The 24014-nt window shown below is 41.0% G+C and overlaps 3 protein-coding genes and 1 long non-coding RNA gene across 7 annotated transcripts in view; 1 reads left to right on the top strand and 3 right to left on the bottom strand.

Moving 5' to 3' along the window:
• rbm46 (RNA binding motif protein 46) overlaps positions 1-2299 on the bottom strand; it is a 7907-nt gene extending 5608 nt beyond the window's left edge. Inside the window, exons 1-2 of the mRNA XM_042069679.1 lie at positions 2191-2299; positions 118-279 (exon numbers count right to left, since the gene is read on the bottom strand). Coding sequence (XP_041925613.1) covers positions 118-262 — 145 coding nt within the window. The 5' untranslated portion in view covers positions 263-279; positions 2191-2299. The remainder of the gene's footprint in view (positions 1-117; positions 280-2190) is intronic.
• Positions 1276-24014, top strand: LOC121689672. Of its 4 annotated transcripts, XR_006024845.1 has the most exons (6): positions 1607-1763; positions 2789-2855; positions 5748-5827; positions 15205-15387; positions 23117-23213; positions 23617-24014. It is a non-coding gene; the product is annotated as an uncharacterized LOC121689672 (long non-coding RNA). The 4 variants fall into 4 exon arrangements; XR_006024843.1 differs by lacking the exons at positions 1607-1763; positions 5748-5827 and adding an exon at positions 1276-1596; XR_006024844.1 differs by lacking the exon at positions 5748-5827.
• On the bottom strand, positions 2392-4518 carry lratb.2 (lecithin retinol acyltransferase b, tandem duplicate 2). Its single transcript, XM_042069681.1, has 2 exons — positions 3991-4518; positions 2392-2939 (listed from the first exon to the last, which is right to left on the bottom strand). The coding sequence occupies exons 1-2, from the start codon at positions 4510-4512 to the stop codon at positions 2784-2786; spliced, it is 678 nt and encodes a 225-aa protein (XP_041925615.1). The 5' UTR covers positions 4513-4518; the 3' UTR covers positions 2392-2783.
• LOC121689669 (lecithin retinol acyltransferase-like) lies at positions 6128-8192 on the bottom strand. The gene is made up of 2 exons (XM_042069680.1): positions 7053-8192; positions 6128-6520 (listed from the first exon to the last, which is right to left on the bottom strand). The coding sequence occupies exons 1-2, from the start codon at positions 7584-7586 to the stop codon at positions 6368-6370; spliced, it is 687 nt and encodes a 228-aa protein (XP_041925614.1). The 5' UTR covers positions 7587-8192; the 3' UTR covers positions 6128-6367.

Here is a 24014-nt window from a genome sequence, read left to right as displayed (position 1 = left end):
TAACTAAGAAAGTACCCTTCAATTACATGTAGGGCCTCTATAAAGAATCTTGGCTGAGGGTGTTTCCTCTTTGTTGTTTGGGATAAGTTGCATCTACCAATAAGGTGCTCCCTGTACCTGGAGGTGGACCACCAAACTTCCTTTGGCCATTCTCCTGAACCATACTGTAGCCAGTCTTCTCCAGCAGGGCTAAAAGGGCTGCTTCATTTGGGCTCTCCAGTCGGCTTTCTTCTCCGCCCATGGTTCCGTTAGAGTCATCCATGGCTTCTTATTAATTGACTGTGGATGTAGTAACAAATCCCAAGTGTATCATTATGTTTCTGGAGCCTGGGAACACCTATGGGTACTTTATATTAGGGCTGTCAAAATAACTGATTAATTTCGATTAATTAATTTGAGAAAAAATAACTGATTAAAAAAAATTTGTGCAGATTAATCGATTCCGTATGACCTTTGACCCCGAGCCATTCTAGTCAGTAAAAATTAGACTGTAAAATGAAGGAGAGAGAAGAAAACGTGCTGCCTGATCATTGATTGGAACATTTACTTTTAAAAAATGGCCTGATAAAAAATAAAGTGTTGAAAATAAAGTCCTCTGCAATGTCTGCAGTAAGGAATTTGCATATCTTCGGAGTTCATCAACTCTATAGTCGCACATCAATGCAAAGAAATAAGTGTTGACATTGAGGGGAGTGTTAATTAATTTCCATTGTGTCCCCTAGGTTATATCTGTGGCCTGAAATGCCTTGTATGTGAAAAAATTGAATTTGTATGTGAAAATTTGAATTCATTTACTCAGCATATTAGGTCATATCATTGATTATTATGGCAATTATTTGAACAGTGAAAATAATAATAAAAGAGTTTTTGAACTTTAATGTCACTAATGCTGATTATTCAATGATTCATTTGAATTTAAATATTTAAAATACTTTCATAGCAAAAATGATATATGTGATTAATTTAGATTAATTAATCACAGAGTATGTAATTAATTAGATTATTTTTTTTAATCGATTGACAGCCCTACTTTATATACATAGTTTACTTCAAGGGAAATGTGTTCCCCTAACCTGCAACACTGACAAGCTGGAGACTACAGAAGAATCAGCACTGGGAAATAATACTTTTAAACATAAAATATAAACCCAGAGTCTAACCTTTGGACCTAGTGCCATAACAATGTTCCAACTCATGTTGATAAACCAGTAACATTCTATTCTGCAGGTAGATAATTATTATCTTTTCTAGCTATTGTTAACTGTTCCTATCAGAAACAGCATTGGATAATGTTGGTTTGTTTTTTTTTTTTTTTACCTAATGTCACCATTAACGTTAGGCTAGCAACAGTTTGAGATGTCATGTTAGCTAACCTTAATCCAAAACAGGAGACAGATTTTTTTTTTTAAATAGAGCTTTAATATATCTTCGTTCAAGCACGAAAAACTGTCTCTTTCATCGACTCCTGAGGTTTACAGGGCCTAGGAAATAATATTCCAATCATGAACACTGTGGAAACAGTGTTTTAACTTCAAGGCAGCTGGACTTTTTTGGTTGGCCAGATTTCATGAAGCTTCGGCGGGAACTTCAGAGAATGTCAGTCAATGTTAACGTTATCTAGGTCACTTTGTTAAGTGTAATGTTTAACTGTTAGCTTGATAGGAAATATAAATGTGGCTCATTTAAAGAACGATTAGTCAACTTACCAATGTTTACTGGACAATCATGGTAACTTATTTGATCTCTCACAATGTAAAACGAATGTAAGTTAAATTGTGATGCATCAACTTTTCTCCTCTTTTATGTTTTAACATTAACATGGTGTGGTAGCTAGCGCAATGACAACTGACGGTTTAACACTGGCTTTGTCTGTGCATTGGTTCAAACTAATAACGTTATATCAGCTAGTGAACATTTTGCAGTTTCAATTACAACCCAAAGCCACAACTAGCTCGAAAGCCAGAGCTGTCTCTGATCTCTCATTTATGTAAATTGGACTAGTTGCACGCCCTGTCCAGCTCTAACATTAGCTAACAAGCTAACTACGTAAATTCACATAGCTTTTAGCTAAATAAGCTAACTTTAGTTGATGACCAGCTTGTTTCCATAGATAAGTTGAAGGTAATACTCAAGTGGCTGAAATATCTTAAATTTACTGAACATTTAGTTGAGAGTTGTTTTTGAAAGTACCTGTTAACTCCTCAGTAGTTTTCAGTATGAAGTCTGGCTGCTGACAAGATTCTCTCAGACTTGCATAGCAGCTATTCTACTTGCGCTGGAGTTCAAGGATGAACCACAATCAAAGCCACAACCCCTCCCCCTCCCCCTCACCTCAAGCCGGTTACAGTGGTTCGTTTACTTTCAGGCCATAATGATAAATTGCCAACATTCTTAGATACTACACCGATCCACAACACCAAACGTTTTAATGCACATTAAACAGACATAATACAGAAGAAAATTAACTTAGTACTTATATTTACATTCAACTTTCATGCAGAGCCTTTCCAGTGAGGAGCATGCTCTGAACAAAAAAGAAACATTTTGATATTTTACATTTTTGTGTTTGTAAGGTTTATCTGTCAATCACACTGGAAAACAACCACCATATAGCCAAGGCCACTAGTTTGCTGTAGGCTAGATGCAATAGATGTAGATTGCAATTGTCAGGTAAAGGCAATGATAGTAATGTACTCCTGAAACCATGGCTTGACTCCAAGATATTTATCTGACTTTGAGTTTTTTTTTTCTGGTCTTTTCCATCGCCGGGTTGTGATGTGGATTCAAGAGGCCATCCAGATGTGGAAGGAGATGAAGAAGGTGGGGAGCAGAGTGTAAAATGGATCCGTTTGGAGGTAAAACATGATGGCCACACCGATTAATGCACTCACGAGAGAGAACCTCTTACTGCAGAAGATCTTCCGTACAGCTTTACAGAACTGACAAGGAAAGAGAAAGGAATAGTTGAGTGCAAGAGAAGTAAGAGAAGTAAGGTGGGGATTTATTTATGATACGCCATTAGGTGGAGACAAAGAGCTGAGGCAGATTGCATGACCACTACAGAACAATTTTCTAACATCTGGAAAGATAAACTATTGTAGATATTGTAGGCCTGATATTTGATTTTAGTCTTGGAAATTATAAAATAGAGAATCCTTTTTGTGTGAAAAATAATTGGAAGATATACTACATTTTCACTCAAATCCATTGACACCAACTCACTGATAGCTCACAGAGTTCATTCCCTCACATTTGTGTTGCTTTTGTCTATAATTGCAGAGTAAATTGAATGTACATGTTACATAATACATGACATATGTTCATGTATAATGTTATATTAGGCCTTACACTGGAAGAAATTCTGCTTTGATCACTGTGATTATTTCACAGTTTAGCCTACTCTAATTGCACATAAGAGCCAGGGGGATTTTTTTCTTTTAGTGCAGTTGCAGCAATAGAGGCTGAGTCTGGTTGGCTGACGCATATCCTACAGCATTACAAAACCCATGTAAAGCTAAACTTAATTCACCTCAGGCAAACATTGAAACTTTTCCAGGAAAAGATATTTCACCACACATGCGAGGGTGTGACTTGGATTTTTTCTTTGTAAATGTAGTTCATGGGAACTTAAACCTTTCTGAGACTATGATAATACTTGGAAAGAAAACAGAAATGTGCTAAGCCACATTTCTTTATTCAGGACAACAAGGAATTAGTTAAGATAAGGACCGCCTGTGTTAAATCCATACTTAGTTTCATTGTGTATAGTTTTACAGACTCAGAGTGAGACTTGAGAATTTTAGTGGCACTCAAAACATCACTGTGACCCGTGCGTCAGGCTTGTGCAAAATTCCAGAATTGAATTGAAACTGGCTATTAAATTCCAATTAAATTCTTGAATTTCACTTCAATTGAGGTAGCAAACAGGAAGCAGAATTGCCATTCGAATTGTGCACAACCCTGCCGTGCGTGCTCCCCTCCTCCTCTTACCTGGAAGGTCTGGAAGCTCATGTTAGTCCCGTAGCGGCAGTACATGACGTAATGCTCGCAGTTGTACCACAGGAGGCTGTAGCTCACTGGCCCTATCAGCTTCTCCGCCCGGCGGGCCACTTCCTCCCCGTCGTAGGGCTGCCGGCTGCACACTCCGTCCATGGGGTTGATGAGGATGTCGCCCCCATAGGCAAAGTCCTCCACCGAGTCCACGCGCACACTGGCCACCTTGGTGATGGCGCCCAGGATGAGCCGCAGGTTGGTCACCATGGTGTCAATGCTGCTCCGGTCGGACGTGAAGAGGGGTAGGATGTCAGGGATCAGGTGGCCGACACGGTCATTTCCCAGGTAGATTCCGAAATGTGTGAACATGGTGCGGGGTACCTCCAGTAGGTCACCCCTCTTGTAGAGCGAGATGTCATACTTGCGCTTCTTGTCCTTGACAATCACCTCCTCTTGCTCCTGCTTGGTGGTGGTAGTCATGGTGAGGAAGAACACGCTCAGAGCCTGCAGCAGAGCCATCCTCCAGCTGGGGGGTAACAATCAAGACTGTGGCCTCCAGCACCTTGGAAGCGCGGGTATTTATTTGTGAGGAAAGTTGGCTAAGCGAGGGGAGGGCCGGATTAGACGAACGGCGACGACGACATTTTCTGGCAGGACAAACAGTGAAACCATATGGGCTTTGGTCAATCACATGGGCTCTTTTAGAACAATGCAGGAGTTTCACAATGCCATTTTACTCCATTCACACCATTTGCTCACAGCTTTTTTTCTCTAGCACCAAATCTGTCTGAGAGTTGTTCTCATTTCACAAAGCAAAAAGGGCAAGATAATTATAGACTATAATCCATGTGTTACTTCACATTGGGTTTTGTGGTGCAATACTTCAGGGTGAAAGCATTTTCCTAAAACCTTTAAATTTAGCATTTTTTGGACCTGCCTCACAAATTGTATAATTGTGGACTTTGCTCTTGTTCATAAATTCTTGTTCAGAATGCCACTAATGTTTGAACACTGATGGGAAGTGAGCAGCCCTGGTTGTGTTTGTTTCAGCCTCTTCCTGTGGTTTTGCATAGTTATGTGGAGGGAGGAGAGGGGTGAATAGTACTGACTCAGAGTACACCAACCAAACTAATTAGTCTGTGGTGAGGCTTTGACAGTGCAGTGGACACAAACCTACATGCACATAATCAGGTCCATGCACACACATAAACCCACCAGCTCTAACGTGGCAATTGCTTACTCATTGTAATAGTGTTATCAAACCATCAAGGATCCGGTGTCACTATGCATGTGACTCATATACTTATTGTCCCATCAGCCCCAGATATACAGTACATGGGACAAGAACTTTAGAAATCAGGTTCTTTGAAGGAGACAAAACAAGTTATATTATTCGTTTTCATCCTCAAGTCTTTGAATGTTTTGTGACTCAGTTTATTGAGTGAAGTAGTATTAAATTATGAATCTTTTTTCTCAATCTCAAGTAGGCTTTTATGCCTTCTCCAAGAAGTAACAGTGAAGAGAGTGACAAGAAGTGAGTGGGAGACTTCTTGTGGGATTGGAAAATGACATGGGTTGGCCTCAACCCAAGGGGCCCCTTGGGCACTTAGACCCAAATGTGATATGGACACTGTAGCTAGTTGCGCACCCTTTTTTGAAAAAAAAAAGAAAATATGGAATTCATTAAAGGGATAGTTCATCATATTGAAGTATCATTCCTGTATAATTTCACATTTGCCCTTCTTGTGTCACAGAAACTGTGCGTCTTGACAATGTCTTTCTCTGGTGTGCAATTCTATCGCCTTAGTGAAGCTGAGTGGCTGATGGCAAATTGGTAAGTGGTGAATTATCACTGAATTGATCAGGTGATTTAATAACACAAGATAGGCTACTGTATAAATAGGTTATGTGTGTTTATCCCCACCATAATATATACATAGTCACTGTTTTGACATTTCAGTTGAGGTGTATAGTCACAGTGAGGGAATTTTCTTCCATATGAAAAGTCGTACAAAGCAGAGTGAAAAGTGGATTCAAAATTGAGGCTTTTTGCAAAATTCTTGTTGTGTGGTATTCCCAACAGGCATTTGCTTAACACATTCCATTACAACAAACTGTATAAACTGTATTTTAATTAAAAAAAGACAAAATATAACCAGTGGAGAAAATACATAAAAAAATAACAGACTGTATACATCAGGTTACAAGTTTAGTTCAGTCTAAACAATTGTAATAAACATTTTTACTCTGTAGCCTACTATTCATAACTACAAGTCATGCTCATGTAGTGCGTCAAACATAACTTCATTCATTGTTCACCTATGTACACATTCCCTTCATGGAAGCATTTACATTATGACTTGAAACAAGTCTATTAACTCGCCATCCATAATGTGAATGGGATAAGGAGAGCTGGGAGAGTTGTGGCAGGCGCAATTCCCACGCAACCAATGGACACAAGTCCCAAGAAAGCTGTGAGAAGGACACTCCTCTGGTCCCGAATAATGGACTTCAGGAACTCTAGAAACTAAGAGAGAACACATAAAAGAGGGAGACAGGCGGTAAACAACAACTTTTTAAGAGACAGGACCTGGGTTGCATAATTCCGTTCACTTGTGCTATAGGCTACTGCCAAACGCTGAAAAGGGCGCCCTGTTGTGGGTGACCCAGATTTTCCATCAGCATGGCTGTGTGTAAAAGCCTCAAACGCCTTGCCTTGCTCAAGTGTCGTCCATCACTGAACAAAACGCTCTAATAAGGCCAATTAGGTTACTCATGCATTTGAATGAACTACACTGAATGCGCTTTGACGCAGGCAAAGTTGGATGCGCATGCTAAAAATGTATTACGAGTGAAATGCCCTACTGACACACACTTTGAGATAGACCCACTGATATGTGAATAGGTTGGCGCCCCTTTGTAAAGGTTGACACACCAAAGATAAAATAGGCTATACAGGCTGGACTGTACACTGAGCAGTGTTTGGACTGTTCCAGCCACAACAAAAGCAGGGATTTAAAAGCAACAATTATATGTGACCGAATAGAGACTTTACTTACCTTTTCTGTTTGTAAACTTACGGCTGATCCGTACCTGCAATAGGTAACAAAATGCTCGCAATTGTTCCACATCAAGCTGTATGGAACTTTATCAATAAGCATTTCTGCTCTGCCGGCAACTTCTTCGTTAGCTAACGGCCTTTCTTTCATGCTGTGGTCCATGCTGTTAATTAGGATAGGTGAACCATACGCAAAGTCCTCGACCGAATCGACCCGAACAGTAGCCTTCTTACAAAGCACTCCCAACAGCAATCTCTTGTTCGTTACCATTTTCTGTATTTGACGCGTATCGCTCGTCAGCACGGGCATAATATCCGGTATTAAATGTGCGACTTTGTTGTCCCCCAAATAGATTCCGAAATGGGTAAATAAAGTGCGAGGGACCTCCAGAAGATCCCCTCTCTGCAGCACCCGGGTAGAGGCTTCACAACACTTTTCGGGCTTCTCTTTTTCTGAAGGGATCAGACTAAAAATGTTAAAATGCGCGACCATAAAAACTCTCTCCAGGAGATAAGTCAGCGAGTCTAGCATCATGAGTCTTTCGCAGCCACGCAGCCGGCAGTGTTCTCACTCAAGTTTCAGAAGCGCATCTTGTTGCCGTGGGGGTAGGAGATGACATCACGTCATCAGTGGAGAGGCCATTGGATGGACTCCGTGAAACGAGAAGTGTTACTTGTAGCGGTTTTATAGCGCACATGCGAATGCCAAAGCGCAACAGTTGTGCGTGTCATGACCTCGCTTACCGCCTTCAGCCGCAGTTCATCTGACGCCACCGAAGATATTGCGGGAAGAATGTTTTTTGGAGGTGCATGTTACCTAAATGATTTCACCGGCAAACATCTTGTTTCTAACACAAATAGGTGAAAGGCAAATATTCCAAAATAGCCACAAATCGATGGCGCGTAATTGAGATGGGGAGTTTAAAGGTGACCTGCCTCTTCAAGAATCTTAAAGTTGCCCTGACTCAGTTTCTTGGTTGGCGAAGGACTGGGAACAACCAGAGGACAGACTCTAGGAATGGGGGAAAAAAAACTGCCGTTGCAGGATTTTTTGGCGGACTATTTGTTTGCCTGTGGTCGGATGGTTTCGCTGCGGCCATGTGGCATCAATTACATCCCAACTGGCACGAGTACAACTGACCCCTTTACAACTAGCAAGAAGTGGGCGTTGCTCCCAATAAGCCCATTGGCCACACCTGCACTCAATTAAACACAGACAATAACACAGAATATTCAGGTATTGAATGAATAAAACGGTGATATGCAGGGAAGTGTTAAAATCGGGGAAAAATACAGAACAATACAAACAAATTCTAAGTAAACTGTAAACTACACTAAAGTATAGAGATAAATGAAACAGTAATGATGGCAACCAATCACATCCTTTTTACAACACACCACTGTGCACTGTAACTGGCACATCGGTTTGCTCTTTCCAGCCTGTAGATGATCAGAAAGCTATACCTGCATCTAGCAACATCAGATTTTCTGCACTCGTCCATCTGGGTTGCAACTGGGTAAAGTCAAATAAAATAAATAATGTGTTCAGAAAATCCACTCATTCGCTACATAGTGCATGATATTTAGTGGATAACTACAAAACAGGATAAAACAGTGGATAGAGCCTTAGCCTACTCTCTAAAGTTAAAACTCCTGGACAAAGTACGGACCAAAACCATTACTACACACTTGCACTGAAGTTGACCGCCAAAAAAGTGTCAGCTGAATCACCCTCAGTTTGCACCATTCAATGACCAGCAAGCCATTAAGGCAAACTCAGATTCCTCTCAGAGGCAAAAGACAGATAATGGGTTGACTTGATTTAAGAGGATTTAGCCACAGGGATCCCAGCCCCTTCATCCCATTGATTGACATTTGGAGTGATCAGGGCTGCGCCAAGTATCAATGGGCGCCCTGCGTGTGGTTAAGGCTCCGCTGGGAGCCAGATTACCCCACTGACCCCCCAGAAGCCCAGGGGCTTTCAGGAAAGAGCCGATGATGGATGTGGAGACATTTATCTTCTCAGTTTGTTTCTCAGTGTGACTGCGATGGCATGTGTGTGTGAGTGTGTGTGTGTGTGTGTGTGTGTGTGTGGCAGAAAGAGTTGGAAGAGCAGAGTGAGAGAGTTGGTGTGAATACATCTGATTTATCATGCATGGCACATCTCGCAGACAGTGAGAAAGAGAGAGAGAGAGAGAGAGCGTGTGTGTTTGTTTGTGAGCGAGAGAGTGAGAGTGTGAGGGCAGAGAGGGAGAGTACTTAGTCACTGTCACTGTTGAATGCATAGAGGGAATGGCAAAACGTTGTGTTCCACAATTACCTGTTGCCTCAGCTATCACTGGCTGTTTGATAAATGCATTTTCTCCTTGTCCCATCGTACAATGTTCTCACAATAGATTCACAATTGACTGTAAAGAGTCACAAAAAGTTTGTTGTGTGAGTACTAACGTCAGCTAAAGACTAGGAGACAAAACTGATCTAAACTGCATGTTGACATGTATGCCATTTTTTCACCATTGCACAGTTCCAAAAGCATCACATAAAGTAAAGTTTTAAATGTGAATTTAGCACATAGTTAAGTTGGCTGAAAATGTAGAACACTATGATGAACCACAGTGGCAGTGGTTATAATTTAGGAGGGCCTGTGGTTTTCAGATGTCTGACAAGGTCATGTGTGGTCATGTACAGGGAGAGAAAAAAGTATGTTTTATACAAGAGCACAGTCAGCATTTATAAACCCCCAAAACGTTGGACGATTATGATAGTTGGGTCACTTTTAGGTCAAGAAACACTCAGGAAGTGTGTGTGTGTGTGGGGAGGGGGATGTTTACTAGCCAAGTGAATTGTGTGCCTTGAGAAAGTTTTATAGAATTCCTGGTTTTACTGGATTTTACACAGTTCTAAAGCCTGTGCAACTGTGTGTTTTATCTTCTTTGCTATGCTGTTGAGTAACTATGGGTAACCCATAAGCAGAATAAAGCAGAATGGCTGTGGGGGAGCCATAACAATACATGGCTGCAGATTAATCCAATGTTAATCCAACACATCACAAAAAGATAGTGTTGTCTTTTAGTGATAGAAAATGTTCCAGTTGGTAACAGACACTGACTAGATTGGCCTTCTATACATGTATCAGATGCTGTAATCTTGTAATGATTTAGAATTCCTTCAGAACACAGACACATCGACTCCCTGGTCCTGATTAAGATGAAAGTAATCACTCCACTCCAGACTTGGGTTTACTGCCATCTTGAAGTGTGAGAGGCCCCATTTAAAGCACCACCATAAAAAAAGACCAGGATCTAACACATAGGGTCCATGCAGTTTGGCCCGATAGAAACATCTGCATACTTTAGACACCAGAAACACATGCCGCACAATTGCCAGATAACGTGTAAGCCAATTCTGAACGGGTAATAGTACGTGTCTATTTGAATCATTTGGTTTTCAACTTGTTTACTCCGTAATTGGTGGAGGTAGTATTCTTATTTGAGGAGTTTGGCAGCCCCCTTGCTCCAAATCGTCCTAAGTAGCACTGCCGCAGCGCAGCGCCTTGTTTGTTTAACTGAAAGTAGTAAGCTAAGCAAGACCAGATCTGGCACACCGAAACTGCCATTCAGATCCTGTAATCTTTTAACAGCAGTTGTGTGTAATCCAATGCAGGTGTGAATGGAATTTTCTGTTATCAATGATCAGTTGTTTCTGATGTTAACTATTCCAAGTTAGTACCAACTATTCAATTAACTCTTGATTAACATAACTAGCTGTTTGTGATAAGCTATAGATATGTTCACTTCTGTTCAGTAGTTACAAAAGAACTGAAACTGCTCCCAACATCATACCAAAATGATTCTTTCCTTTGCCAGCACTGTAACATGATCCCAAAATGCCATTTAGCCCATTGCCATTCAATGGTTACCACAAGTGGAAGAGGAACATCTACTTACAAGAAATAACAGGGGTGATCATGGGCATGGGGATTTGGTAGATATTAGCAGCACATGTGTAATTGCTACAATGCGTCACAGTATGATTAAGGAAGGCGATGTCATGATGGTTCACTGTCCAAACAAATGTTCATATCTTTTGATATAAGTAGCAGTTCTGTTTGTCACAAAATAGTCAGATATTATTATTTATCATCACAGTATATTGCTCTTAGTATTGTGACATAAGCTGTTATTGCCTTTAAAAATCTGAAGGTTCATTTACTAATTAATGACACTATCATATTACTAGGCATTAACTGCCATGGTAATACATGACTAATGACAAGACATGATATTTGTCATAAGATGTTTATGAGAGGATTTAGGAGCTTAAATACAAATCTATGCATCTGAGTGTTTGCACTGATTGCACATGTGTATCTGCCTAGCGAGCTCTGGAGGAGAAAGTTAAGGCCATGGATGCCTGACAACTCACACCTGAGAAACACACACACACACACACATTATTATTATATTATATTACTATCCGTAATATCTAGGAATAATGTAGACCTACAGTAGGTGTCTTCCTCGGCAGGTTTAATCGGGCAGTTCCTTAAAAGCACAACTAATGATCCTAGTCTGAAAGCTGGACAGAGGCTACAGTTGTGTCTCGGACTGCTATACTCATCAGTGTGCTAAACAGTCTATCAAACCCTGAGCTAGAGGGTTCAGGCTGAGCTCGGGTTTGGCTGTCTTGATTCAGATCATCGCTTCCGAACTTTCCATTGCTACATCGCCCTTTAGCCTACAGTAGACAGTTATGCTTTAGCTTACTACTCCCAGTTGATTAGCTTCTACGGCGGGGATAACTTATCCTAATCCATTCATTGTTGTACACCGTTACCTAAGATAGGCTACAAATTGGTCAAATAACGCAGAAAGGCTATGCGGGTCAGAGCTTAACAATTTATTTGTCAGGTACAAGTTCCTCATTCAACACATTGTAGAAGTCCATCTTAATGAATAATGTGAAAGTTACGAAAACAGGTTAAAGGAATACTTAAGATATCATATGAAACAATCAGAGAATGAACATACCCAGCTCAGAGGATGTTGGCTACACACCTGGGGTGTGGGAGGTCTGACTACAGAATGACTCCTAGAACATTGTGTCAACTTCCCTTAAATAGGCTACCCAGTTTGTGATTGGTTACATTGATAGGGATCACATGGTGAGTTGTTAATGAGACTGAGACCATTGTTGTAGTGAGACCATTAGAGTGAATCAAATGGACGTGACAATATATACAGTACATACGAAAAGTATTCACAGCACAATGAATCCATTTAGCCACAACAAAGCATTGAGCAAAGGCTGTGAATACTTATGTACAAATTATATTTTCGTTCTTTATTTCTAATACATTTTCAAACATTAAAAAAAAAAAACTTTTTTCATGTTGTCATTATGGGGTATTATGTGTAGAATTTTGAGGGGATAAAATAATTTAATCCATTTTGTAATAAGGCTGTAACATAAAATGTGGAAGAAACGCTGTGAATACTCTCCGTATGCACTGTACATTGCATTTCCTGTTCCTAGTTAACTTCACCTGTGGACATGTGACAAGCATGTGACAGTAAGCACACAATAGGCCCACACTTAGTAGCTGATCAGAAGTCCACATTTGATTGAAAGGATTATCATCAACCTGGGAATTAGGATCCTTACACACACTCTTAAATGATTGTGTTGAAAACAACACAACTTGCGTTGTTTTTAACACATCTCTGTGTCCATATAGGGACAACACAGTTTGTGTTGTATTTGTTACACAATATGTGTTGAAAATAACAAAACTTGGATTGAAAACAACACAATTTGCATTGTTTTTTTAAACACATCTCTGTGTGTTTAAAAAAGAGTGCGCGCACACACACACACACACACACACACACACACACACACACACACACACACACACACTGTGGAGTAAGACCTTCAGTGTAATTGGTGCCTCTTCATTGTAGTTGATGCCTCTGAATACACAGTTGAACTCTCTCCGGGCCTCTCCTCTGCTTCCTCATGACTACAGGCTCTCATCTGTGGTGTGTTCAGATTCAGCAACAGTGGCAAACGCTCTCGGCGAATGTTTTCTCTGAACAGTTAAATTTGAACGATTTGGTGTTTAACATTCTATTTTAACAGTAACCCTTCGCCCAGCTCACTGTATGTTCATAGAGAACTACCTCCTCAAACTGTTTGCGAGTGTTCAGAAACATTCGTGGAGACCTCAAGGCAAACAGAACACTGTTTGCAAACGGTAGTGAACATTGGCCTATATTTGCCCATTTAAACGCAGCTCTGGTGACTGCTGGCCTGTGGGGGTGGTCCTGCTGGATGAGGTGCTGGAAGTACTCCACCACTGAGGCACTCAGGTGCTTCTCTTTAGGTACGGGTAGAAGAGGGGATGCCACGCAATGACTCCTTAGAAAAACATCACACACTGTATATAGACATATTCATTAAACATATCTCATTTCTATTCACATCCTACTTAATTAGGTCCATTTGAATTGTGATACATCCAAACAAAACATTTACAAAGGAAAAAACACTAAACAATAGACTACATAACAATTAAACATGTTTTGTGTAGTTCCTGACTACTTATTTTAAACACACTACTTTAGCAGGACCAATCAAAGGCTGTGAAGAACAAGATAAGCCAAAAAAGCCTGATAGCCGTCTCCTAGTTATTCAGATACACGATTTCTGAACACGTTTCATCAAAATAAGGCAAACTTGCTCATGGTTTGCCAGTGATTGCTGTGACAGTATATAGGGCAATCATTTTTGTTGTTGCTGAGATACCATGGTACTTCTGGTGCAAGCCCATCTAATGAAAAAAGAAAAAACAAATCAGCCTTGTGTGCTGTTTTGAGTTGTTTTTAAGTGCTCTAATGTTGACATCTAACAGACAGTCATAAGTGTGCTTTTTGGCAAACTGTGTCTCAGTTGTACACCCGTTAGTTGTGATTTGTTTTGGTTGTGGACTTTGTGTGACCTTACTAAAATCTTAACATCCTGTTTGTCCATTATGATTGAAGAACACTCTGGAAACACACTGTTTAAAAGACACACAAATAATGATATTTAGATGTGTTAAGTATGTTTATTTTGGCTCAGGGAGACAAGTCTGAATGCCAAGGATAATCAAAAAGGGGAGACACTTTCAGCTCTTCATTGGTCTGACTGTTCTAACACACATGCACAACCCCCCCCCCCCCCCCCCCTCCACACACACACTCGTCTACTCTTCAATAGTTTTTTTTGCTTAAGTGCTTAAAATGCCTTCCATTTAGGCTATTTATATGGTATGCCTATTTTTGCAGGTTGTTCTGTGCTGCCTAAATTCTCCTGAACCTAAGTGTGATGATTTTTCACAGAAATACAGCCATCTGCCAAGTGTACCAAGCTATGATTATATATTTCTTACAAAAAGTAAAACTGACGGGTTGTGCAGTGGAACAGGAAGACGCCTCACCGATGTTAGCAGAGTCACTTTTGTCCCTGCTCCTGGCGTAGGCCAAGTCTTCCAGACGATAGTTGTGAGGGCCGCTGGGCAGATCTAGAACAGATGAACTCACTGTTAGAACATTTCTGTGGTCGTGTCTCCAAATAGCGGTCCACGTTTGTGCAAGCACGCTTTTCCCTTTCTCTCCTTCCCTTTTCCTGCCCCCTCCCCCTGCTCAGAGAACTCTGCACAGACTTCAGACTGACAGAGCAGAGAGAGGTTGGTTTTTGGAACATCTTTAAGAAGGAGTCAACTGGCCATCTGTAACGGGTATCAGGGCTTCGAGCAAGGACAATTTCTCTGTGTGATATTATCAGCACATTTCAAGCCATTATATATAACCATCTATTATATTAATAGATTAATAGATCTATTATAACCAGAGAATGTTAAGCCCTGTCTGGCATTCCTCTCTTTTTGTGTTTATGTCTGTCATATTTGTGCATATGTACATTCAAAGCTTCCCCTGTGCATCGTTCTGTATTTGTTTGCCACAGTTTACACCATGCTTAAGGATTAGAGACACTGTATGAATACAAAACTGCTAATGATGAGTCTAAGGATAAAGCTGAACTAAGGTCTTTCTAATGATGAGTCTAAGGATAAAGCTGAACTAAGGTCTTTCTCAACTTCTTTATTTTAGGTCGGCATGAAAAAGAGGATTATGAACAGTGATGCAGTGGTACAAGCAACAAGAAATGAACAAGCTTGTCCCATATTGCCCTCTATCAGCTGTCCAAGACCACTGAAGGACGGTAACTCAAGACTGAACATTAAGAGACTAAACATACCACACACAGAGGGATTGTATGCACCATAATCTCAGGTAAAGTTACCTTGTGTACGGAACTCCTTAGATAAGGTACACACTGCAATTTAGAAAATTCATTCATTTTTTAGTTATGTTAAAAATTAACAGTGGAAGGTTTCTATTGGAGATTAAGTTCACACAAAAACCGAGGTTCAGTTCCCCTGTCTCAAAGGTCAAGTGACCTGCAAATGTGTCAAATGAGTATGGGAGGGTGGGAGTGATGAAATTCCTAAAATGCGGAGAGGGTCACTTCTGTGTGTGTGTCCACCAGCTCCCCGTTGAGATGGATGTCAACACGAAAAAACAGACAGTAAAGAAAAGACAGATGGAGGAATGGTATGGCGGATAATTGGATGGACTGGTTGGGCAAACAGATGGGAAAATAGACATAGGCAGTAGAATAAATAGAGAGACCTTGACTTCTGCTTTGGGATGGAGGAGGAAAAATGGCATCAGAATGGGAGACCTGGAGGAGGAAAGTGTAGTGTAAAAAATAATCAACTACATAACAAAGTGGAGACAGTCCAAACCGAGCAGTGGCAAAGACAAAAAAAAACCTTGAGGTTTATTAAGGAATCCGGGAGTTGATACAGAATGTAGGCCATCCCAGCGTTACAACCGTACCAACTCAAAGACAAAATACAAATTGTCTTGCTTATACATTTCTAGTGATCCCCCTTCCGTCGCCTCACGTGAGCTCTCTCTCCAGTCGTACCTTGTCTCGTGAGGGGCCCACATTATGATAAAGCAAGTAGCACTCTTCAATGATTGTGTTAAGAGAAAAACATATCAACGATGATTAATCGCCCCCATCATGTGGCATGACAAAGGTCACGCACGTATGCGATTTGGGTTGGCTTAATCAAAAGGCCTTGGGTAGCGATGATCCAAACAAATGTTAAAATACATACACTCTGGAATTTCTCACTACAACAGTAAAAGACAGAGGACAGATAGAGAGATTTACATTTGAGAGAGAGAGAGACTATATTAGAGACAGAAATACATTGTGTGTTTGTGTGTGTGTGTGTGTGTGTGAATGTGATATGTGTGAGGGAGTATGTGTGCTAGTGAGTTTTAAATTGCATATAGTTTAAAATCACACATTCATTCCATAAACTCTGGATACATTTCTTACAAAGTCCAGGAGCTGCATGACCTCAAAAGACAGGACTTCAAATGACAATCAACAACATAACCACAGAACATCTTCAACCATTTCCAGAATCTTTCAGTCACTAGAATTCAATACTATTTGGGGCTGGGCTAGTTTCCTGCCTGTTCCAGCAGGTGCTATCTCCCTGGCGAACATTTCCAGCAACTTTTTTTGTTTATGGTGGACGGCCATCCATAGAACAGTCTCTCTGGTACTCTACAGGGGCATCACAAGCACCTCATTATTCTGTTCATCAGAGCAAAGACCAAAAACAGAAGCAGGTGTTGCGCCTGTGTCCATTTTCAAAATGATAAACTTGTGAAGAGAAACTCTTGTGAGCTGGCTTGAAAACTACAAACAGGACATGAATGACCATGAGAGAAAAAGACATGAGAACAAAAACATCTGAGTTTTTAACCACCAGCTGTAACCTATTAGAGAACAAAAGAGGGTTTACAGTGTGAAGTGTCAACCAATATGTCTACATCTGAAACTGCAAATGTGACTCACATGCTAGTCATCTTGGATAACACATCCACTAAATGTCTCCACTAGTTTCACTTCAGGAGTTAGTGTAGCAGAGGCAAACATTTACCACAGTATTCATCTGGGGTACAGTCATGGGGAATTTGGTTGGAGGGGATTATTATGACCGCTGCGCAGCGAAGCGGCGGTCATATAGGTTTAGTCAGATTTTTTTTTTTTTTTTTTCGCATGTCCAAATTTCCGCCAAGGATTCCCGGGACACTGTAAGACCGGGGTACACGAAACTTGGTGGGCATGTAACCCCACATGGATAGCATGGAACCATCATTTTTCGTTTTCATCTGTAGCCCCCCCGCTGGACTGGACCCCCCGAAAGGAGGGTAGGGCAGACACAGTTTTCTGTGAATATCTCAAGAACCGTAGGGTTTAGGAGGACCTTTTTTTTTTATGTTGATTTCAAGAGCCATGTCAACCCATTCCATAACCACTCATTTCACGTATAGCGCCACCTAGTTAAACACAAAAAAGTAAAAATGAGGTGTTGTAATCGCAGGTATCTGTGACCTAACATAGTCAAAACTGCACGAAATTGGAAGTGTAGGATCATTATGACACCCTCTGAATGCATGCCAAGTTTTGTGGAATTCCGCTCATGAGGGGCCACACAATAAATTAATTTATGTTACTATACACTAACTGGCCTGTAGGTGGCCGGAGACAGTTTTCTGTGAATATCTCGAGAACCATATGGCCTAGGACGTCCACCTTTTTTTTGTATGTTGGTCTTAAGGGGGCATGTCAACCCATCCCATTACCACTTATTTCATGTATAGCGCCACCTAGTTAAAAATTAAAAAGCAAAGAATTAGGTGTTTTCATCACAATATCTCTGGCTGACATGGTCAAAACTGCACGAAATTGAAAGTGTAGGATCATTATGACACCCTCCGAATGCATGCCAAGTTTTGTGAACTTTCGTTCATGGGGGGCCTTACAATAAAATAATTTATGTGTACATTTAGTGACCGTACACCAACAAGGATTCCTGGGACACTGAAAGACCGGGGTACACAAAACATGGATAGCATGGAACCATAATTTTTCGTTTTGATCTGTAGCCCCCTCGCTGGACTGGACCCCCCGAAAGGAGGGTAGGGCAGACACAGTTTTCTGTGAATATCTTGAGAACCGTAGGGCCTAGGATGACCAATTTTTTCCGTATGTTTGCCTCCAGGGGTCATCTTTTTTGTTCATCACTGTGTGTTCACTGTGTGCTGAGTGTGTTTCACTAATTCACGGATTGGGAAAAATGCAGACACCAAATTTCCCCTCACGGGATCAAAAGAGTATATATACTTATACTTATACTTATACATTCACAGTAATCATGACACATACTCACACAGTAGACATATGCACGCATGCATGCACATGCACAAACACAGGCACATACGCAGGCACACACACAAGCACGCACACACACACACACACACACACACACACACACACACACACACATAAACATAAACATGTACACGCACACATGCACACAAGAATTTCTCAGAATTATGAACAGGCAAGATGGGGGTGGGGTTGTATAAAATTAATTTTACATGTGAAATCTATGAACTAATCATGTTTTGGTACTTGTTGTCTAGCAGATACCAGTGAGAATTGAGTGTGGATAATGCAATTTAGTGAGACAGTTAGAATCATATAGGCCTTTCAGCGTGATTTATTTTTCTGGAAAAAATGTGCTGGACTGGGCGGCGATCATATTTTGTACCGCTCTGCGGTACATCTAGTTATTTTTTAGTATTAGTATTTTTTATGGTTAGGATGCCCAAATGACTTGATTGGCCCAAACACATCTTAACTGCCATATCCAATTGTTAAAACGTCAAAAAACATTTACTAGCGCAACCGTTTTTTTTTCCGCAACTTGTAAACCTTGTCACCATCACCTCCGTTTTAGTAAGAGTAAAACAAAATCGCTTAACTTCAACAGAGTAAAGCAGGGGTGGGCAACTAATTTCCCCAAGGGGCCACATGACAAACTGGGACTGTTGAGGAGGGCCGGACCCAAAATACCGAACTCAAGTCTGAACTCAATTCTGTCCAATTCTATTCTGTTCTTGTATAACATTAAGTAAATCATATGGTTTTGTTTACTACTCGTAAGAACAGATGAAAATGTGAGGGAGACAAAGGAAAAACAGCAATAGGCTATTTAATCTATGTCCTATTTAATCCTCATTCTCGAAAATGATTTTTTGACATTGACATTTTCTTTTTTTCAGTTTTCAAAGACTGATATAAAAAAGTACTACAATATCTATATAATTAGGCTAGGCCATGAAAATGTGAAGGAGTCAGTACAACCATAGGCCTGTGCCACCATTTCATCAACACTCAGCAATATTTCATCATTAAATCATTACCATCATTAAATTAACTCTATGCGGAATTAGACTATGAAAATGTGGAGCAGACAATAGTAGGCTGTCATTAGTTAATCAACATGCACAAAGAAAACTATTTTAAAAATGTAGGCTATGTTTTTGCTTTAACTTTATGCACAAAACTGTGATGCACCCTGTGCGCCCTGTGTGTTGAGCCGGCTGCTTCAAGCAACCTGTGGGTAGTAGCATCATACTACAGTAGTTCGCTAACATAAGCTTTGCAAATAAACTCAGACATATTTTGGTTACAATGAAGGGGTTATCCGAATGTAAACTATCTATCTGCCAGTAACGTTTTGAAATTAACACTTCGTATCGCCAACAAACAGCAGGAGTTCGTTCTGACAACCTTTGCGGTGGTGAGCAACGCAGACATAAGACACATAAAACTTTGAAAGGTTTACGCTGACTTAAAGGCAACTGCATTGTGTCGACGCAGAAGCATAAATTCTATTCACCAGAACATCAGTGAGGGTGTTTACATCGTATGCATCCACGCACAAATGTATGGGCGTACAAATAGCAATCGCTTTTAAAAATATAGATAGATAGATAGATAGATAGATAGATAGATAGATACTTTATTGATCCCCAGGGGAAATTCAAGTAGCTGCAAGCAGCAATGAGGGGGCCAAGCAGTCAGTTCAGCAGTCCAAATTTGTCATGTAACTCAATGCGGTTGCATCAGGTATATAGCATTAAGCAGTCACAGCAAGTTCCATGCCAAACAACGCAAGATTGGTTGAGTTACAAGGTAATTTCCTGTTTGGCGGCTTCACCACCAATTTCGATTGGCTATTATGGCCAAATGGTTTTAGTTTGAAAGACAAAAAGCAATGCATTTGTGAGACATGCTCTGAAGATGATGTGCATCAAGTTTGGAGTCAATCGGACAAAATTTGTGACCTATGAAAACTTTTAAGTGTTTTTGATAAAATTCAATATAGCGGAAAATCCATCATGGCGGAAATTGACATCATAGGGTGCATTGAACTCAGCTTAGTCCAAGGACACCAACAACACCTGGTTTTTGAAATCTCAGAGCGACAGGTCAAAGGTTAGGTGCGTGAACGCACATCCAACTTTGACCTGTTGGTGGTGCTAGAGTGTATGAGGTGCCAACTCAAAACTTGATGAAATTTATCACAGGACTGTCTCTAATCAGTGTGCCAAACTTCACAACTTTTTACCAGACGGTTCTATGGGCTGCCATAGACTTCCATGGCAGAATAATACACTTCAGCAGCTACGGGCAAAAAAAGGTTTTGCTAATTACAGCGCCCCCTAGCGGTCAAAGGTTACCAGATTGGTTGTGTGTTCTCCCAATTAGGTCAGGAGTCAATGTACTTAGTTTGCTCACCAATTGGTTTTGATAGATGCTACGGATGCTGAGATATGAGCTCACTTCCTGTTTGGCGGCTTCGCCACGAATTTCGATTGGCTGCTACGGGCAAACAGTATTACCACTGTAGAGACACCACTAGTACATTGTAATTCTAGGCACAACAGCAGCTACAGTCCAAAAGGCATGTTACTGATTTACAGCGCCCCCTAGAGGTCAAAGGTCACCAAATTTCTAGAGCGTCCTCCTGATGGGGTCATGAGTCCATATACCAAGTTTGGATTTAATGACCTCAAGGGTTGCTGAGATATGAGCTCACTTCCTGTTTGGCGGCTTCGCCGCAAATTTTGATTGGCTTGGCTGTTAAGGGCGAACGGTAATACTTCCGAAGACGAAAAGTGATAACTTTTGTGAGGCTTGGTCTGAAGATGACCTGTGTAAAATTTGGTGGGAATCAGAGAAAGTATGTGAACCCTGATACATTTTAAGTGTTTTTGATGAAATCCAAAATGGCGGAAAATCCATCATGGCGGAAAATGACGTCATAGGGTGCGTTGAACTCGGCTTGGTCCAAGGATTCCAACGATACCTGAATTTTGAAAATCGGACCTACGGGTCAAAAGTTACGTGAGTGAACACACTTCCAACTTTGGCCTGTTGGTGGCGCTAGAGGGTTCGAGTTGCCGACATGAAACTTGCTGACATGAATCATGGGACTGTCCCCAATTAGTGTGCCAAATTTCCCAACTTTTTACCAGACGGTTCTATGGGCTGCCATTGACTTCCATTGCATATAATAATAATAATAGGAAAACGTAGAAACACAATGAGGTCCTCGCAGCTTTGCTGCTTGGCCCCCAATAAAAGCAACGATATTGATTTGCGTGCATTATCTCTATGCTAGGCTCTTGACTATTGTTCTTTCACGGACCTTACGCGGGCCGGTCAGGGAAAGCCCACGGGCCGGATGTTGCCGATGTATAGAGTAAAGGCTTCCGCGAAAAATAGGATTTTATTAGGTTGAGGCAAAAAGTGAGTAGTAGGATGACAATTTTCTTAAAGGCTACCCTGAATAGCAGAAAAAATGGGTTATTTGGCTGTCTACGGAGAAAAACGAGCGGCTCTAAAAGCTCTGGACCCGGAAAGAGATTTATTATCCCATTATTGCATCACTTAATAACTGAATAGACTTCTCAATGGAGCAACTCCAGACTGAATTCCATGAACTCAAATGTCATGGCCGTGGTAAATTGGGCCTGGCTTCCAGGCTACCCCAGCAGTGCTAACATAACATTGACACCAGCACAGTAGGGATACTCTGAAAAGTGTAAAGCTGCAGAGTTACCAGACTCAACTCCTCACCAGCCAGGCACCTAATAATGGACATAATGGGGCAGTCGTAGCCTACTGGTTAGGGCTTCAGACTTGTAACCGGAGGGTTGCCGGTTTGATCCCTAACCAGTAGGAACGGCTGAAGTGCCCTTGAGCAAGGCACCTAACCCCTCACTGCTCCCCGAGCGCCGCTGTAGCAAGGCAGCTCACTGATCCAGGTTAGTGTGTGCTTCACCTATAAAATTATCACTATGGTTTGTAGACGTCATGATGAGAGAACAAGTTTGAAACTGTAAAGCATGTATTTATATAACCTCAACCATATTCAAGTAATACATTGAAGTTATTCCTAACTAACATACTTTTATAACATTTTAAATAACTAATTTAACTAATACTATTAACATACTGAAGCTATTCTACCAGAATTCACCCTGTTTGCACTCTGTATCCCTATGTCTCTCTTTGTCGCTTTGTGTCTCACTGTGGATGGGCGAAGCCTGCTTGCTTGCTTGGCCTTGCAGCTGCAGAGATAAAGACGTCATCGGAGGCGGGCTCTACTCAGAACAGCTAGTATGAGAGAAAATGAGTGAACGACATGTAACCCATGAACGATGTGTAACCTGTGTTGACTGTATAAACCCCTGAACTTTGTTTAAACCTCTGAACTTGTGATACGGTGAAAAGTTCGTACCCTTGGCAGCAATATTGCTGACTTGCGAAGATAAGACCGAACAACGATCCTTTCACGCCACCTGTGTGTTTGAAGTTGCCAAATGTTGTGTCAGCATCTAAGAAGGGGTATAAATGTTTGTTCGGGAGTGCGATCGTGCGATCCACTCAGGCTATGCGCTATGTAGTCATTAAAGGAATTTTACACGGAACTCTGCCAGACTTTTGCGCCTTCTTTTTGGGATACGTTTTTGACTTCAGCACTTATAATGGCGTATTTTTGTTACATTGTAGGCAAGATATTTGGATATTCTTCAAATCTCTGAATATCTGATACGACATTCACTAATTCACGGATGGGATAAATGCAGAGACCAAATTCCTTGTATAGGTAAGTATACTTGGCCGAGAAACCTGATTTACATTTTACATTTACAATAATCATTTTGTGAATGAGCTGCTTGGCCACTGTTCCACAGCACTGTCTGTCCAAGGATGTGTGTACAGGAGTACAGATGGTCTCAGCTGTGTTTGAAAGTTCAGTTAAGATAAAATGGAGTGATTAGATTTCAATACTGGGGAGGGGTGTTAGTCCTCAGATTTCAAGTCTGTATTATGACAAATTACAAATTACACCACAATATCCGTCCGCTGCCCTGGTCCAGGCAGTGGTGTGCATAGCACTGTGGGCAACACAAACAACATGTTTTCAATCTCTTACTAACCCATTAAGTCACAGTTCACTGGCAGGCCCCTTTGTTTCTTTAATAATCCTCTATATCCATGTGTTGCAGTGTGCATTTACGTAAGGTGCATGATGCCAGGAGAACTACAGGATCCTCTTACCCAAGGTGTTCATACTGTGGAGCGTTTTAGGAAGAGACTTCTGTCTGTCTGTGTCCACCATTCTGACCTTTCTCAGGGAGTCTTTCTGAGTGAAAGACAGAAAAATTCTGACTTCAGAAGCATTTCCCTGCAATGAAGATTACTGGGCATGAAGTACAAGTTGCATGTTGATGCTGATGATGTTAAAGGAATGAAACTGCTCTGGCTAAGAGATGACCAATGATGCCTCACAAATTGAGGGGAAACTGGGTGAGTTCATCAGGGAAACTGGCTACTGGGCCATTCATATCATGGCCAGTTGTTTGCACATGCACACAGAGAAATAAAGCCGGATTGGTCCTAAAAA

Source organism: Alosa sapidissima, chromosome 18 (genome assembly GCF_018492685.1).
Source record: "Alosa sapidissima isolate fAloSap1 chromosome 18, fAloSap1.pri, whole genome shotgun sequence".
Lineage (NCBI taxonomy): Eukaryota > Metazoa > Chordata > Actinopteri > Clupeiformes > Clupeidae > Alosa > Alosa sapidissima.
This window is presented reverse-complemented; position numbering and strand designations above follow the sequence as displayed.